The sequence below is a fragment of the Microtus oregoni genome, unplaced genomic scaffold (assembly GCF_018167655.1).
Source record: "Microtus oregoni isolate MIOR12 unplaced genomic scaffold, Mior012 000010F_ref0000083, whole genome shotgun sequence".
In the NCBI taxonomy this organism is placed as follows: Eukaryota; Metazoa; Chordata; class Mammalia; order Rodentia; family Cricetidae; genus Microtus; species Microtus oregoni.
This window is the reverse complement of record NW_024543069.1, coordinates 21,951,193-21,969,009: the sequence shown is the minus strand read 5'-3', so window position 1 is coordinate 21,969,009 and position 17,817 is coordinate 21,951,193. Positions and strand designations below refer to the sequence as shown.

Sequence of the window (17,817 nt, the reverse complement as noted above, 5' to 3'; positions counted from 1 at the left end):
AAAAAAAATTGAAAACACCTTAATTGATTGAAACAAAAAAATCCTGAATTGTTTTTTAATTGTTCTTAATTGAAGCTACTTGTTATTAACAAAAACCTCCAGTGCCAGGTAGGGAGCACCTCCTTGCTAGTCATTGTTAGGGAGACTCTAGGAGCCCCTAAAACAAGGCTTCTGTCATTCCTCCTAGTTGTACGCCAGAACAGATGATATGACCTTACTGCTTAAGGCACCACACACCTTGATCATATGCTATAGAGAAATCAAGCTGGAACGCAGCTGGGAGTCTCTTCCAGACAGCTTTCAAAATGCTGGAAGGAGCTATCTAGGCTGCTGGGAGTTACGATGCCAACCTCGTCCACCATTAAGGTCCTGCTCATTTAGGCAATGATGGCACAACTGTTAAGTGATTCAGCTACTACTCTGGTTATGTATAAGACCCTTTCCACAAAAGGAAATCCGTATCTGGTATTATAAACTTTCCCAAAAGCCCACAGTGCAGGTGTCATTGGACCTAGTGAGGAGTTCAACTTTGTTGTTTAACTAACGTGTCAACCCACCTTCTAAATGTATTTTTATACCTAAAGACTATTACCACTCTCAGTTGTAATCAGAGAAACCTCTCCTTTCAGTGAGCTGCTAGAAGGCAGGCAGACACTATGGCTGTAAGAGGTGCTGAAAATTGAGGGTTGAGTGCTCGGCCCTTAAATAAGACATTTATATCATCCCCTGTAAGGCTGGGGAACACTGTGGAAGAGGACAAAAAAACATGGTAAGAGTCAGGGGGAAGGGAGAAAGACTGCAAAATAGCACCTTCTAGGCAACACACAGTAATCACAGTCATGAACTCTCAGAAACAACCAATGACGACCTCATGTCTGCATCAACAGTTAGGATGGAGGAGGGCCTCAGGGAGCCCTAGCTTTCACTGCTGAAACATTTCTTATGGGTTCAAGGAAAGGGGGATCATTTCTTTAAGTTATGTATCCCCTGGTTACCATCCCTCCAGGTTTCAAGGGATATTCCCAATATACCAGTCACACAGATGGCCCTGATTAAACTGAATGGGTCACACAACAATAACAGACTTTCTTTAAGATTAGATGGAGTATACAATTTTAATATAATGGAACAAAGCCATAATATAAAATGTCATATATATCCATTAATACTTAGAAATAAAACGTTCAACAAGTTTTAGATTTCTGTGACTATAAATGATAAATAAACTATATACCTTGACATCAGAGGTATCTCTCTGACTGGTTCTCCATGACCTTGCAATGGATGAGAAGGTTCGGTCCGGATGGTCAAATTTCCCATCATTTGCATTGAGGAAGAAGGTTGTGAATGGCTCCTGAGCAAAGAAAAGAAACAGTCATTGGATCACACAAAACACAGATATAGTAATTTCTTTGCAAGAACAAAACAAAACAAAAGAACCCCAAAACAGTATCTCTGAGGCCCTCCATAGGCAGAAGAAATCTGTGTGGGTAAAAGCCCACACAAGGCATCATGAGATGTGGTGTGTCATTGTAGCCTGACAATGTCTTACTCTACAGCCTGGCGTGTCGTCTGGTCCCATGAGCATGTCTCTTCATCTGCAAAGTGATGATGTACTCTATGATTTCTCTGTAAATGATTCTCATGGCATTTATAAAGGAGATTTTCTTATTTTCTAGTAGTTCAGCCTATACACACTAACTACAAGATGACAAGCCACACACTCTGAGTGGGGAATTAATTTGGTGATGTCCACCTTGGGGTAGCTAGGAAGGGCCACCCAAGCACAGGGTCCACATGATGCTCTGATGCTCTTTTAGAAATGTGATTCCTATTCTGTTATCTTGACAGCTCCAGGGAGCTCTGGAGGAAGTCCCAACTATGCAGCGTCTTAGTTCTCACATTCCCTTCTGCTGTGCTGGGGTCTTAGTGTGCTGTTTTAGCTTCTGGCCCTTGGTGCATGTCATTCCTTCTACAAGGTACAAACATCCTTTTCCCTCACTAGACACTTACCCCTGAAGACTATTCTGGATTCCCTGTGCGTTCTGAGCAGCTCCATCTCCTCCGACTCTGACCACTGTTCATACAGCTATCTGACTGCATTCCCCACTATGAAAGCACCCTGTCTATCTCATTCCCCACTATGAAAGCACCCCTGTCTATCTCATTCTCTAGTTCATCTCCAATACTCAGTTTAACTCCTGGTGCAGAGATTCTCTACCTAATCTGTTGAATAAGGAATGAAATAAAGTGAATGTGACTGAGACTTGACAATTTCAAAACTCTGTAACTGTTGCCTTCGGTTAGCATCCTGAGTACTGTGTCTATTAATAAGGGTGTCTCCCACAGCGGGAGCCTGGGATAATGCTGTCACACACCTGGGCATTTATCCCATTTTAATGCCTGCTTTGCAGTTTTTAGGTTGAATGGGAGCCATTGCTTTTGACATCACTAAATTTGTCTCCAAAAAGAGTAAATAGTATACATTCTCACTAAGAATTCCTTAGTTGGCTATATGTAGAACAAAACAAATGTGTATTTATTTTGCCACACTTAACCCTTTTCTCTGAAGCTTATGATGGGGGAAGATCAATAAAAAATCAATACCACACTTGATGATGCTAAGAATTCTGTGGGGTATTTTCCTAATTAGTTGTTTCTTTTCTTTACTATGCTTTGTAGGCTTCTAGTTTACTAACAAGGCAGTGATAAATGCAGTAGATATGCTCATTAAATCAATCAAAACTGGACTATAAATTGAAAATAGTACTGAAGAACTGAACAAAATATGACTGGTTATTTTTACCCATCTTGAGCAAGTTCCTTTAGGTAACTCTGTCACAAAACTGCCTCTGTTACTTCATCACTATAAGCTGACACTGACAGTAATCTTTGGGATAATTGCAGGAATTAAATAAGATTAAATGAAATAAAAAGAAAAAGCTTGCTATGCTGTACCTGACACAAAAAAATAAAACAAGCCAGCTTTGTGCCCACAGACTGCCAGTTCACTGGATTCCTCCAAGGGCACTAGCTGCCTTCCCTGCCTTGTAATCTCTACAGACCAGTTAATTCCATGTTAGAAACAACATTGGTTTGTTTTTGCTTTTGTTTCCTTCACTCCATTTCAAAAGCAAACCAATCCCCAATCATGTGTAATCCCAGTAAAGGAAAGATGCTGCAGGGACACAGCCCACTCGAGCATGTGGCTCTGGTGGGCCTTGCCCTTCTCCTCTATTCCCTCTGCCTTGCTCAAAACTGTTAGATACACTCCTAAATCTAGCCACCAAGGTTTATTCCTTTATTTGGCCACTTTTTCCTCCTGAGTCTGACTATCAAAGTCCAGAAATCAGAAGGCCCTTTTGGTTCACCTAAATAACAGGATCAATTAAAATTAAACACCTAACAGGATTGTTCCCTTTACCTTTATAAACTTCCATTTGTGCAATGTCTGTCTCCTCTCTGTCTAGAGGAAGTGCTTTGTCCCTCTGGAACAAATATTCCTGCCCTTTTCCTTGTCCCCTTTCCCTGGTTCCTCATCTTCTATCTCCTTTACCACCATTCCGACAGAGACCTCCCCCTTTTCTCCTAAGAATGACACCTGTAAGGTCATTTGATACCAGTGTTTCCCGCCACTTTAGCAACCCCCACCCCCAGGCCCTTCCTAATCTGGGTCCTGGAAGGGAGCCCGCGCTGTGCGGGGAGTCCCCTTCAGGTGCAGATCTGAAGTGATGTGGAACCTTACCTTACAGAGAGGGAAGGGAAGAAGGTTGATACTGAGACCTTCCTGTGTCAAGAACACAGAACCTTCTGTCTGTCTGGGCTGGTACCCTGACTTTGTCTCCCCAGCAGGTGTGTGCCTCCCCTCAGCATCTGAGCAAGTTCAAGGTCACACTTCTATGTATTGGAAGGATAACTATTTCTACACTACTCTGAAGCCTGAGATTTATTTTTTTCTATTTCTTTTGAAAGAAGCCCAAAGTAACTCTAGAATCAGTCAGCATTTTCTACTGATTAACCTGCCTGCCTTCTGTGTGCCACACTTCTGATTCCTGATTAAATATCCCTTATTATCCTCTAAGTGCATATGCACTGCCCTAAGTGTCAGCATCCAAACTGAAAAGTTTTATTTGGATTGGCTAAGTGATGCTTGTGAAATTTCTGTTGGTCACTTTTACTAGAAACAGGTATTTTTAATGATACATGTCAGTCTAGTTTCTAGGGTAAGCTTTCTAAATAATATGTAATTATAAAATGTTCTAACTTATAAACATATGTAAATAGTAAAATTTTGAATGTTACTTATTTACCGTCCTAAGGATTATTGTTATTAAATGTCTGAAGAACTGAAGCACTAAATGGCTGAGCTGGCATGCTAGTAGGACAGGAAACTGGTCGTGAGCAGCATGTGCTTACTCGGGTGATGTCTCAGGTCCAGGAAGGACAAAAGTCTGATCACAATTGTCCCATGTATTAAGGAATCCCAGTTTCAAATGAGGGTTTTATTCAACATTTGTCTGACAGTCATCAATGAAACAGTCTTTCTAGGGTCTGGCAAGTCAGACAAGTGATTTCATTGGTAGTTTGCCTAAAAAAATATTCTTAATTTAAAGTAATGAGGTATATAGCTAATTAGCATTTTTATGCAATTATCATCATTGTCATACTAAACAGATTGAATGATAATGAATTTAATGACTAGGTCTAAAAGACTTGAAAGGTAGAGGACAGACACTTATTTTAATATGTATAATGTTTTATGAACAGATTCTTAGTGACACAAATTATAAGTGCATTTTCTACTTAGAGTAAGAGTGAAGAAAGCAAAGTTCCCTGGCCCGTTAGCTGAATGCTCCCTAAGCTCTTAGACCACAGTACTCGTCTCTGATCCTTTGCATGAAGCTTTGAGCTAAATAAGTCCTCATGAAAGCAACTCTAGACATCCGTGTTGTCAGATACAGCAAGCCAACAGATGCAATATTGTGCTAGAAATACAACAGTTCTTTGTATTCTAAAACAAGTTCAAAAATATTAAACATTGCATAAATATTTTTTATTGGTTACATGATCAAAAAGTAACATTTTGGGTATACCAGGTTTAAAATTTATGAAACAAATTCTCCTTTTTTCTTTCCCTTCTCTACAAGAGTACTAGAAGCTGTGAGACAGCAATGCTTTCTGTGCAGTAGACATGGAAGATCACTGTCAGGTCCTTGCATAGTTCCAGGCCCATGCTCCACCCACCAGAACAGCAGGCTGGCCAGAGGACCTGTGCTTCATGACTGGAGAAAAGATTTCGCATACTTGGAAGAGAAAAATAGTAAATAAACCAGGTGATTGAAAACAAGTGTTTTTTTCTTTTAATGAGTTTTGTCAATCTGTCTCCCGATTTGACTAATTGGCATTCACATAAAACACATAAGACCACTGTGTCTATTTCAAGATGCAATCAAACATTACTCTTATTTAAATCTCAGGCAACCAATTGAAACATCTATTGTTGTTGTTACACACAGCTCTGGACTTTCTTCTACCGCCAAGAGACCTGAGCGAGGTATACTCCCTTTTACTGTGGTGGCTCACCAAGGCTGTGGCATCCAGTCTGATGAGGTATAAAAAGGCCTCCCAGAGAGCAAACTTTCGGTTTAAATGTTTTCTAAAAATGTATTTATGTTATGATTCTGCGGGCCTCTTGCAAATTGTAGGTAGACTAACCTGATGAAACCAAACAGGTTGTGTGGGTTGAGAAGGGCAGTTCTTGGCCTGCTTAGGTACAGCCACATTTTTTTTCTCCTTGGCTCCACAGCAATCAGCAAATAGAACTTCACAGACACCTTTCCCCCTAGATTTTAAATCTATGCTTCCTGCACTGACTTTTTTTTTTTTTTTTTTTTTTTTTTGCTTACGGTTCATTCATGCCTAGGAGGTCATTCCCCACTAGTGGTGATAATGACTGGAAATTTATGGCCTAGCCACTGGTGATCTGAGAACTGAATTTATCAGTCTTTTTTTCCCCTTATTTCTGAGTACAAATCAATTAAGACTACATTGTATGTCTGTGGTTACCAGAAATTAGCTCCCCTGAATCTTGACTGATCAGTTCTGCAGTCGGCTCAGTTCTGAGGCTAGAGCCACAGGATGGATTCCATGAACTCTGTGTGGGGAATCAGAGGATGTCTTTCCTTGCTGAGAGAGAGGGGCCTTCTGCCTATGCAGAGTACTGTGACCATCAACTGAAGGAGGGCAGCTCTGACTGGTTCCTGTAACCAGACCTGGCCACAACAGTGATGCTCTCAAAATTACAATTAGATCTAATTATTTTAGGGTCTAAAATACAGTTAAGATTTTTCTTAACTTCAAACTTCACGCAATTGAGCTAAATTTTGAAGAGATGAGATTAATTTAAAAATCTTGGTCTAAAAAAGAGATCACAATTTTCTATCTTTACCTCTGGTTTAGAAGTGCAGAGTTCGTTTCTTAAAGTCAGTTTTGGGTTTGTTTCATTAATATATTAATTGATCTAAAATTAAAGATGTACACCAGAGGGTCCTTTATGACTCATTTGGGGATATGGGTGTGTGTGTGTGCGCGCATGTGCAAGGTTAGGGTTAGTAACAGAGTGCCTGCTCAGTGTGTGCTAATCCCCAGCTCAAAAATAAGTATAGGAATTTAAGTAACTGGCTTCCTAATGATCTTACATTAAAAAAAAAAATCAACGTGTGGTGCGCACATCTGCAATCCCAGCACTTGGGAAGCTGAGAGGGAAGATCACAGGCTGATGGAGTCCATTCTCTGCACACTAGTCTCTAGTCATTAAAATGGACACCACATGTGCACGATTTCCAGTTCATTCCCTTACACCGCAGACTCTGGAGATAGAGCATTAAGGATGATACTTACAATTCGAACTAGCCACGACAGAGCAGAAGTTGCTGTGGAGTAGTGTGTATTATAGTGGTAGGGTGGGCTTTGATCATCTTCCCATGTCTCATAACGCTCTGCGTAAAACACTGCTCTTTTTGGGTTCAGAGCACCAATTGGCTGTAGAAAGATAAAAGGAGATGTTGTGTTCCATACAGTAACAGTAAAAACCCTGGATGTCCAGGCTTTATCCTGAAAGTTCTCAACACTAATGGACTGCTCTCTATGGCATTTTCAATGATCTTAATTACTAATTACTAATCAGAGTACTCATTAAAAATACACAGCAACATGAGCAAAATTCCCAGACTCAGCTGTAACTTCAGAAAATCAGATTTTCAGGGCGATTCAGTTTTTTTTATATATTTTTTAATCATATTCTTGGACCTCTCCTAACCTTTCCCATATTCTTCCCATCTCCCTTCCCTACCCATCTAATTTTATGTTCTTTCTTGCATGCACATGCGCTTTCTCTCTCCTCCCTCTCAACAAAATAAAACAAACAAGGCTTTCTGCTCGTCTGCTGGTCTAGTGAGTAGGCCAGGTCTAGACATGCAGAATGACCCCAGCGAGTTCATGGACCTCTAAGTGCCCTGGGAATGCTCCACAAGCAACTTCATCATTGGTGCCAAAGACCAGATGAACATGGCCAAGGGTAGCAGGATCAGAGATTGGTTTAATGGCCAGTTTAAAACCTATGTTATCTGCCGGGCCATTCACAGAATGGGAGAGTCAGATGCTTGTATTTTCCAATTGGCTAAGGCTTATGGGATTGTCTCAAAGAACTTTTGACAAAAATATATTTAAACAAAACAAGCAAGCAAACAAAAACACTAAGAAAAAAATACCCAAACAAAATGTAAGTGATTCAGTTTTGACTGTTCAGGTCAAATTAGTATTTTCATGGCTCCTTTTCATTCTCCTCAGCTCCTTGGCATATATGACGGACACTGAGCTTGGCAATCATTATTAAGACAGATTTCTATATTGTTGTCTGATGTGGGAGTCCCCTCTGTATGCTATGAATATCATTGATTAATAAAGGAACTGCTTTGAGCCTATAGCAGAGCTATAGGGGAACAGAGCTAGGCGAGGAAAACAAATGGCATCCTGGGAGAAAGGAGGCAGAGTCAGAGAGAAGCCATGGAGTCCCACCAGAGACAAACACCTGAACTTTACCTGGTAAGCCACTGCCACGTGGCAATACACAGATTAATGGAGATGTGTTAAATTAACATGTAAGAGTTAGCCAATAAGAAGTTAGAGCTAATGGGCCAAACAGTGATTTAAATAATATAGTTTCTGCATTATTATTTCGGGGCAGCTGGGCACTAACTAGCGGCCTCCTCCAACAGTTGTCTTTGCTGAGCTGTGGAACTTTCTCACTTTTGCATTGGCTTTCCTGTTTGCCAGGCTCAGTGGTTTCTATTCTCTATGCTAAGGAGCCAAAGGCCTGGAGAGGAAGCACAGCTGGAATGCTGGTCTTGTCCTGTCACTGCCCAATGGGAGCACCAATCCTTTTAAGCAACAAAATGAGTAAAGAGGCTGATTCAGAGGCCTCGGATCCCCACAGAGGTGCTCTGTGAAGCCACTAGGACATGGGCTACTTTCTTCCCTCCCAAAGCACATGCCAGGTGTTAGACCATGGCTAAAGACTTCTTAGCACACCCCATCTTTAAGGATTCCTAGACATCCTCACTGTACAAAGTGAGGACACGACTGCTCCGAGGTATGGCTGAGGGGAAGGTTGTTAATGTGACTATGAGGGAGAGAGCAGCCAGAGACATCTAGAAGAGTCCTGAGCAGGGAGAGAAAAGAGTAGACTAAACATGGTCAGCACAATGGACCAGGCCTTGAAAGGAGAGGGGACAGGAGAGGTGAGGGCGAGGAAGATTGGGGGCGGGGGCATAAGAGAGTGCCTGGCTGAAATGAGAAGTTAGGGCAAAGAAAGCCCATGAGCTCGAGAACTTTAGGGTGGAGGACAGTGTGAGAAGAGCTGAGAAGAGCCACAGGTTCTGAGGGAGCCTAAAGGCCAGCCGGAACTTTGGTGCGCTAATAGCCATTTGTCCCAGTTTCTTTTGGACCTGACACTCAGGTGTACAAATAGCAAACTGCCTTAGTTCAATTTTATGTCTGGTTTTGGTTTCTTCATATATGGAATCCACACTTATTAACTAGGTTCAAGTTACTGTTTTCAATTGCATACTGTACAAATAAGTGTTTACACAGAAAATGAAAGTATTAAGTATATCACTCTTTACCCACAAATTTAATATTACTACTTAAGCATGAAGCTCCCCAAAAGCTTAATCTTAACAGGAGAAGTCATAGAAATTAGTGTTTCAATGGGACATATAATGTTACACAAGAGAGAAAAATTCATTTATAAATTGCTGTGAGCATTTTCTTTTAGTCCCAAAAGACTAATTTAAACAATACAATGATGCCAGCAGTTAGGGCTGATAGAATTTTCATAATAAGCTCTTATTTGTAAGGGTGCTTAGCCTGAATATTAAAGTTATTTGTAAAGTATGTTCCTTTTATGTTAGCCCTTATTATGACTTAGCCAATATTAAACAACTTAATTATTCATTTTTTAAAGTTGTGTTTCATGGGCACAAGAGAACTAATATTTTAAAGTTCCAAAACTACTGGCCTTTGTGTTTGTGACCCATGGGATGAAAGTATAAACCTTCCACTGAAATACTTAAAGGTTTAAACCCCATTCTGGGTTAAATTCTGCCAGTTACCTATAAAATCTTTTTACACAGATGTATAAAAGGAAGGCATTTTGTTAAACATTTTGTAAAGTTCTCAGTATTTAAAACAGAGGGAACTTTTATGGGTGGTGAAAGGGCAAGTGCTAGCAAGTAGAAAAAAATGGAGGTTACCGAGTGAACTGATCTAGACTTGGCTGGGTGTCAGCATAACTGGGTTCCTAACTCAGCGAGCCATCTGAAGGGTGCTCTTTCCGTCTTGAATGTGCTGGCGGAACTCTCCATTGCAGGAGGATCAACTTTTACTGATACTGTTTGCACTCTAAGACCTCACAGAATACGGAAGAAGGAAATAGCCAGTCTTCTAATCCTTCCCAGCCCTTTTCCTCAACTACCCAAAAAAGATAAAATAAATATTTACATTTTCTATTTTGCTCAGGTTTCACTGAAGTCTCTCTATTGGAGTGTTTGCAGAATTGCGCTCTGTATGAAACAGCTGTACTGTATTAAAGCCTGCAAACCTCTCCTTTACTGCTTAAAATACATTTCTGATTTGGAATTTTTGTACAATGAAGCCAGAAATAAATTTTCTAAAATAAAATGCACATAATTTCACTTTTAGTTTCTAGTAGTCAAGAAACAAACTTTTTAAAAGGAAAACAAGCTTCTAGTTGTTTTGGAGGAGATTCAAATTCTGTTACTAGATGGCACCCTTTCTTACTTGAGCCAAGGGCATCAGATTCTCTCACACTCATGTCAACATCTGTCTACCTCTGTATTGATAAAGTTGTAAGTCTGGCATCTTTTTAAAATTTAGGTGAGTTTTGTAGTGCAAATCCCATATGAATCTGACAGAAAAATATAGTTTAAAATTATGGTGAAAACACACGATTATATTTACTGAGGTCGACACATTTAGTTGGCAATAGGAACTATTTTTATCAGCAGTGCCATTTAGATACAGCCATTGCTGTGGTTTCCACTTAAGAGTTTAAAAACTTGATATTAGATCTACTGATACTTTATGCAGCAAATGAACAGTGACACATGACATAAAATCAGGCACAAATAGTAGGCAGAGACTAAAAATATGATTTCTAGACCCTGCTGTTTTTAGAAGGGTTACTATGCTTATATAGCTTGCTAAAATGTTATTGACATCTCAAGAGAATGAACTGACTATGTGCCCAGACATTCACATGCCTGGTAAAATTGGGGAGGGATTATTATGTAGCAACAAAACACTGCTGTATCTACTGAACAAATGTTGTTTGGCCCTCCATTTGTATCCCTTATCTACTCCACAAAGATCCAGGAGCGAAATCTGAGTACCACAAAAAAAAAGTTGTTTTTTTTTTTAATAAGTTTGCGATTTTTATTGCATGGAAAAAAATACCCTGAAAGATGTCAACATAAATTTACATTTTTCAGGATAGATACATTGCATCTATTCATCTTTCATCTACCTACCATTTGTCTATATCTATCTATCTATCTATCTATCTAAATACATAACTGCTTCAAACAAATAACAGAACACACTCTACTTGGGTGGTACTTGGATGTATTTGGATGAGAATTCTTTTGATATATAACTGAGTGATTTTTCCATTTTATTTATTTTTCTATTTTTGCTTTCTGTTCCTTTATCATTGATCTATCAATATTTTCTACCTTAAAATCTCCTAAGTTATATCAAGTCATTTTTTTTGGAATAAGCATCTATATAAGGCAAGGAAAAAATGACTAAAAAAATTTAAGTTAAAAAACTACTGGGTAAATATTGTATGAAAAACTAGAGTGTTGAGAGAAAACTCTGAATACAAAGCTTAACTGACTTAAACAATAAAAGTCAACTCACTTAAAGAATAATCAGTTTTATCAAAGTATATTATAATTTTTAAGACTTAAAAGGGCTTTTCAAGGAGAAACATGATGTCCACTACAATAACCTCAGCACTGTACATCACTAAGACTGGAAATGAGCATGTCAGTGCTCACAGTACTGAAATTCTATCTGTATCACTTAAAATGTTGCTGTGGGCACTACTTGTCACCCTGACTGTTAAGGACACTGTATATTCACATAAGATTGTTTTCTCGTTCATTTTCTAGAGTGATTTACATAAGTGTTTGGGGTCTGCAAGAAGGAAATGGCTACCTGATGACCCCTCTGCCCACAACACTGTGTTACACTTTCATGCTGACTCTAAGATTAGAATCTCAGTGTGACTTCTTTTCATAACTGCCCATTTACCTCCTTATGCACCAAAGAATCTCAGAAACAGATGGAACCAGCTAGGCACAGTGGTACACACCTATAATCCTAGCACATGAGAGGCAGAGGCAGGAGGTCAGACCCAAACAAGGAAGGAACAGAGGAAATGGAGGGAAGGGTCAGTCGTATGTTACAGATGAGGAAACTGAGATCTTGAATTTTGTGAGAAGCTCTCCAGTTTACAAATCCAATGCTGGGCTGTACTAGAAACAGCTTGAAGCTGAGTCAGTGTGAGGTTTCTAAGGAGAGCTTTCGGGTGTTTCAACACCCTTATCATATCAGGACTTCTGATATATCTAAGTCATCCTTTCATTGTAATAATCAAGGGGCTCAAAAATCTATGAGAAAAGGCCTCTCAAATTCTTATCTTTTCCTCCAAAGCCACAGAGAAACCCTGTCTCGAAAAACCAAAAAAAAAAAAAAAAATTCTTATCTTTTCCATTTTTTTCATCTTAAACTACATGACATCATCATGAAAAACATCCTCGTGACAATGCAGGACTCACTCCTACCAACCCCTCTGCCCTTCTGCCCTTTGCATCTCTGTTATCTGACTCATGCTTTTGGAAGGGGTTCAGATTCATTCTGGAAGCGTCACAGACAGTGCCTAGTAATAGTGAATTCTCAGCACCCAGTACAGTACCTGGCTTTTTTTATTTTTCTTTTCCTTTTTTTTCCCTGAGTAACAAACACTGAAAGAATAAAGACCTACTAGAATGACTATAGAAAATCATGTAAAACTACCATGTGGGGATTTTAAAGAAAATGTTTAGCCATAAAACAAGGCAAACAAAGAGGAGACATTCAGAGGACATATCAAGGGCTGGTTCCTATAACTAAGAGCTCTGAGGAATCAGTGAGAAAGGGACGCACAGGTCTATGCAATGATGAAGCATCTGAAAAAAGTGCACTCTGGGGAAAGGGCACTAATTCCCAATGCATGTAGATACGTGTAGGACCAACTCCTGCAAACAAGCAACAACAGTTCCTCCGTCCATTTCTCCTTCCTTTATGAATTATTCCTTTTTTGTAAGTAGTATGCCTAATGCAGATGGGCTGAACCCTGACAACCCCAAACTTCAATCAAGTTCGTAAAAATCCTATGTGGCCACTTTGGAGCCAAAACCAAACCAACCAACCAACCAACCAACCAACCAACCAACCAACCAACCGAAAAGCCATGATTAGAGTTGATCCAAAGGAACTGAGGTGTTAGTATATGGGAAGAAAGGCATCTCTGGTGGGGCTACAAAAGCCTCCTTGCTGCACTCCTGAAAGTTGGTCAGATCAAGCCCAGAGCAGGCTGTAGTAGAGGTGTGCTCAGAACAGGTTTTCCCAACACTGACTACTCTGGATTCCTTAGAAATACTAAGTCTGCAAAAACTTTTATCTTTTAAATTGAAGCCAGTTTAACGTGACCTTGTATTCCATGAAGCCAAAGTCATTACTATATTAATGTTAATATAGTTAAATTATTTTTATTTACTAGCCTATCAAAAATTATTAAGTTTCATGACTTACATTTAATACTTTTCCAAAACTCTGTATTTATTTAGTTATTGAAACTTTATCATTAGGCAGATTATATACTAGCTTAAGAAAACTTTCACTTTGGGTATTTTTATTTATGGTGGAAAAGAAAGATAAGAAAGACTAGGACGCTGCTCTAGGCCTCTGGGCTGCTCACTCTCCAGCTTCATCGCCTCCACTCCATGTGCACAGGCATTCCGCAACATTAGCACCTCAGCACATGCTTTTGCACTGCTGCATTTCAAAGCCCCAGGCATTATCACCTCCCCTTTTTAAGTGGCATAATAATGTGGGAAATGCTAACTTCATCCTCATCTGCCAGTCAAACAACTCCTGTGTTAACAAAATAGTTTTCCACTTTGTGAATGAGTGTGTTTGTGTATATGTGTGTGTTTACGCGAATGTGTTGTGTACACATGTGTGATGTCTTATGTTTATGTCAGTATTACCAGGATTTGGTTCTGGAATGAAATGATTCATTTATCAGAAGATATAGTTGGGAAATGGAAAATCTCATTTGTACTTTAAAGAGCAGATTACAATTTGTGTCGAAATCATGTAACCACTAGAACCTGGGAGTCAAATTCATCCAAGTACATATAAATAACCGAGGCACTAATATGTATCGTGTTTTAAGATAAATTTTATAACACGTTCACTTTTCCATAGCAGATATAATATATATATACTGAAGGGAAAAATATATCCACCTGTTGGTGGCTCATACTGAAAATATTGGTCAATTACAGACCATCTGATTTGTCAAACAATAAATACAATCTATAATGAGTAAGACGAACCTGTGTAGTCTAATAAAAAAAAGGAGTCTAAATAAAAATTCTTTCCTCTGCTCTTCAAAGGTAACAAGGAGAAAAATAAGACTATAAATAAAAAAATCATTCTAGATAAATATCCAACTCATGTTTTTATAAACACTAGGGTTTATAATAAATGAATAATAGGGAGATAATAAAACAATTTGTGGCATGAAAAATGTATTATTGAATGATATTCTTTTGACCTTACTAGAATTAAAAATGATTTAGTTGAATCAAATACTCTTTCACTAGACTTTTTAGTCAATCATACTTAACTCAGAGGGTGACTGGAAATCTGCACTGTATCCACACTCTTTGCACAGGTGTGACATTAAACACTGTCTTAGCTAGGGTTTCTACTGCTGTGATAAAACACTATGATCAAGAACAACTTGAGGAAGAAAGGGTTTATTTCATCTTACAACTTTTAGTCTATTACTGAGGGAAGTCAGGGCAGGACTCCTAATCTTTGTTTTTAAAACAACTACTTTTCTTATTAAAATAATTACAGTTAGTAACATTTAATAATCTCAGTTCTTTCTTGAGCTTTTGGGAAACAGATTTCCCACTGAAGCCTTCTTTTGCTGATCTATTACAGCTGTGAGAAGTCCATGTACTTGGTGGGGACTCCACATGCAGTAGTGCTATTACCCACTGTGGTCTCTTCTCCCACGCACAGTGTATTTCTAATGTCACTTTCCCATTGGTGCGCAGTAAGATATATCTTCATACATTAAAATCTTAGTATTAGTGGTTTTATAAAGGATAGTACTGGTTTCCTAGACCATCTGTATGGAAGCTTCTATTAGGAAATTCAGTGAACCATGGGAACAATGCAAGGGTGATTTATTAACATATCAAGAGGCTTTAATTCGCTAACATTTTCCCATCCTGTCAGTGAGACAGTGTGTAAATAACAGACTGCTAACGCATGGGTCTGGACTATGGGAGAACTGAGGGCAAAAGCTACCTCTCTTTTCCCACTCCAGAAGTCAACCAGCCCAGTACCAAGAGCCAATTCCAGGCTTGCAAAAGGAGATAGTTCATGTTCATGTTCCCTGATTAACTCAGGCTCTGCCTGTTTCCTCTGCTATTTATTTTCACACTTCATAAAACTGGGGAAGTATATGTGAGTGACAGAAGGTAAAGCCCAGGCAAAGGAGGCACACAACTCAACAGCGTGAATGGAGTCACTTCAGAAGCACAGGCTGGCACCCCAGCTAGTCAGGAGGCCGAGGCAGAAGGACCCCAAATTCAAGTCCTGTCTGGCTGCAGAGAGTACAAGGTAGCACGAGTAACTTAGAAAAACCCTGTGTTAAAATAGAAAAGGAGAGCTTAAAATGCAGTTTACTGTAGGACACTGCCTATCAGACACAAGGCCCTCAATGCAATATCAGCACCACACACCCACAAACCAGTGATCTCACCTTTTTACACAGGGTATTAAAATTCTGTTATCACTGGCAAACACAAGCACATCTCTCCTATAATCCACAGAACCAACACTGGCTGTATTAGTGTTTCAGGAAGGTGTGAGAACAACTGCCTTGGAGTATCTGAGCACACGCCCGAGTAGGTCTCATTCTCCTTCACCCTCACTACTGCTAGTCTCCTACTCTTAGGAACTAAGTTCTCATCTTTGTTCAGGAGAGATTTTTCTCCAAGAGGCTCATCTGACTCATTCCCATTGGGCTCATCTATCTGGTGCAGAGGCCTGTTTCTGTACACATATGAGCACATGTTAATATCTGATGACAGATTTCTTCCTCCAAAGGAAAGGAAGAAATCTTGGTGTATAAGTTTCTGTCAACTATGACATTATAGTTGAATTTCAGATCAAAACTTTTTTTTTTTAAAAAGGAATCTTAGATAACTACAGTAGTAGTTAGCATATGAGGTGTCCTAATTTGCTTTTTGTTGCTGTGATAGAACATTACCATCAAAAATCACCTGGAGAGGTTTTATTCTAGATCACAGATCATAATCCATCATCCAGGGAAGCCAGGGCAAGAATTCAAGGCAGGAGCCAGGAATTGAAGCAGAGCCATGGAGGAATACTGCTTACTGGCTTGCTCAGCCTACTTTCTTATATAGCCAAGACAGGCCCATCTGCATAGGGGTGGCACCACACAGTGGGCTGGGCCCTCCTACATCAATAAGAAATTAAGAAAATGTACCACAGACATTCCCACAGGCCAATCTGATGGAGGAAATTCCTCAGTGGAGGTTCTCTCTTCCCAGGAGACTCTAATTTGTATCAAGTTGACAAAATCTAACCAGTATATGAAGTTAACTACAATGTGCCATGGTCCTTGAAAATCTACACTATAAAATTTCATTTTCATACACACGCACATACAATAATAAATGGTATCTATCAATGTTAAAAAGACATGGCTTACATCTTTTTAAAAATCACATTTACTTATTTGTATATGTGTGTATGTATGTGTGTTTGTATTGTATGTGTGTAGGCCTATGTGGAGTCAGAATCTGTTCTCTACTGGGGAATGAGGGCAGGTCAGCTTGATGGCAAGCACCTTTACCATTGGAGGCTGAGTCATGTCTGTGACCCACACAGACAAAACTTTAAAGAGCAATTTTAACCTTTGCACTGAATAGGTTTTGCTTTAATGTCCACTGAGTATCCCCCTATCCTGGCAAACATGTAAAGAAAGTGTCCGTCTCTACAAGATAACCAGTACAATAGGCTGACATCATCACGACCTGCAAGACATGTGGCTTAGAGAGCGTAGAGCATGAGGTTTATGGCAATGGCTGAGAATTCCAACCAATATACACAGCATTAATTCTTTTAGGCCACATATATATACTGGCTAATCAGAACCCATCACAACGACCTGATTAGCACCGTTTCAGTATTCAGATGAAGAAACTGAGGCAAAGAGAAAGTGAATGACTTTGCCTAATGCCCTGTGCTGTAAATATGGTCCTGGGATTTGAGTGATGTGCTAGGCACTACCAAGCATGCATGGCTTAAAGACATATTCATAGAAGGAGGGATTCACAGTGTTCAACGGGAGCTCAGGTTGCAGAGTGTCTTTGGGCCATTTCTAATTCTTAGATGCACCTCAGTTTGGCATTCCATTTAGTGTTTCTCTTGAAAATTATGTTAACTTACCCGAAATCTGCTTTGTATTCTTTACTCTCATCCTGAGTCCTTTTTGAGGGTCCCATCCTCTCCATCTAAAGAGATGCTTGTTGATTTACCTTTCTTCTTACTGCTAAGCCTCTCTCATGGGCTACCTGCTACTGTGGTCAGGACAGCACTCCTTTTCACCTCATGCATACAGCACACAAGTAACTGGTGGCCATGCTTTGTACTGACTTTAGATTTCTGCCCATGACTAACCCTAAGCAACTTCCTCCTGAATCTGCTTTCTTCAACACCCATTGTTCCTATGATGGTGCGATAAAGTCACTGATAGTTGCAGAATTCCTGTGGTCTGAGTAGGTAAGAATTAGACACTGGTCCACAGAAGAGGGAATAACTTTCTCACAAATTCTCGGGGGGTGTACACTCTGGCATAAA

The 17,817-nt window shown here is 39.6% G+C and overlaps 1 protein-coding gene and 1 pseudogene across 7 annotated transcripts in view; one reads left to right on the top strand and one right to left on the bottom strand.

The window, feature by feature from the left end:
* Window positions 1–17,817, bottom strand: part of Nbea (neurobeachin) — a 494,166-nt gene that overhangs the window by 62,016 nt on the left and 414,333 nt on the right. For all 7 annotated transcript variants that reach the window (XM_041659254.1, XM_041659249.1, XM_041659252.1 and 4 more), the window contains 2 exons: window positions 6,901–7,041; window positions 1,235–1,354 (listed from right to left, as the gene is read on the bottom strand). In XM_041659254.1, coding sequence (XP_041515188.1) covers window positions 1,235–1,354; window positions 6,901–7,041 — 261 coding nt within the window. The remainder of the gene's footprint in view (window positions 1–1,234; window positions 1,355–6,900; window positions 7,042–17,817) is intronic.
* LOC121452889 lies at window positions 7,474–7,713 on the top strand (annotated as a pseudogene).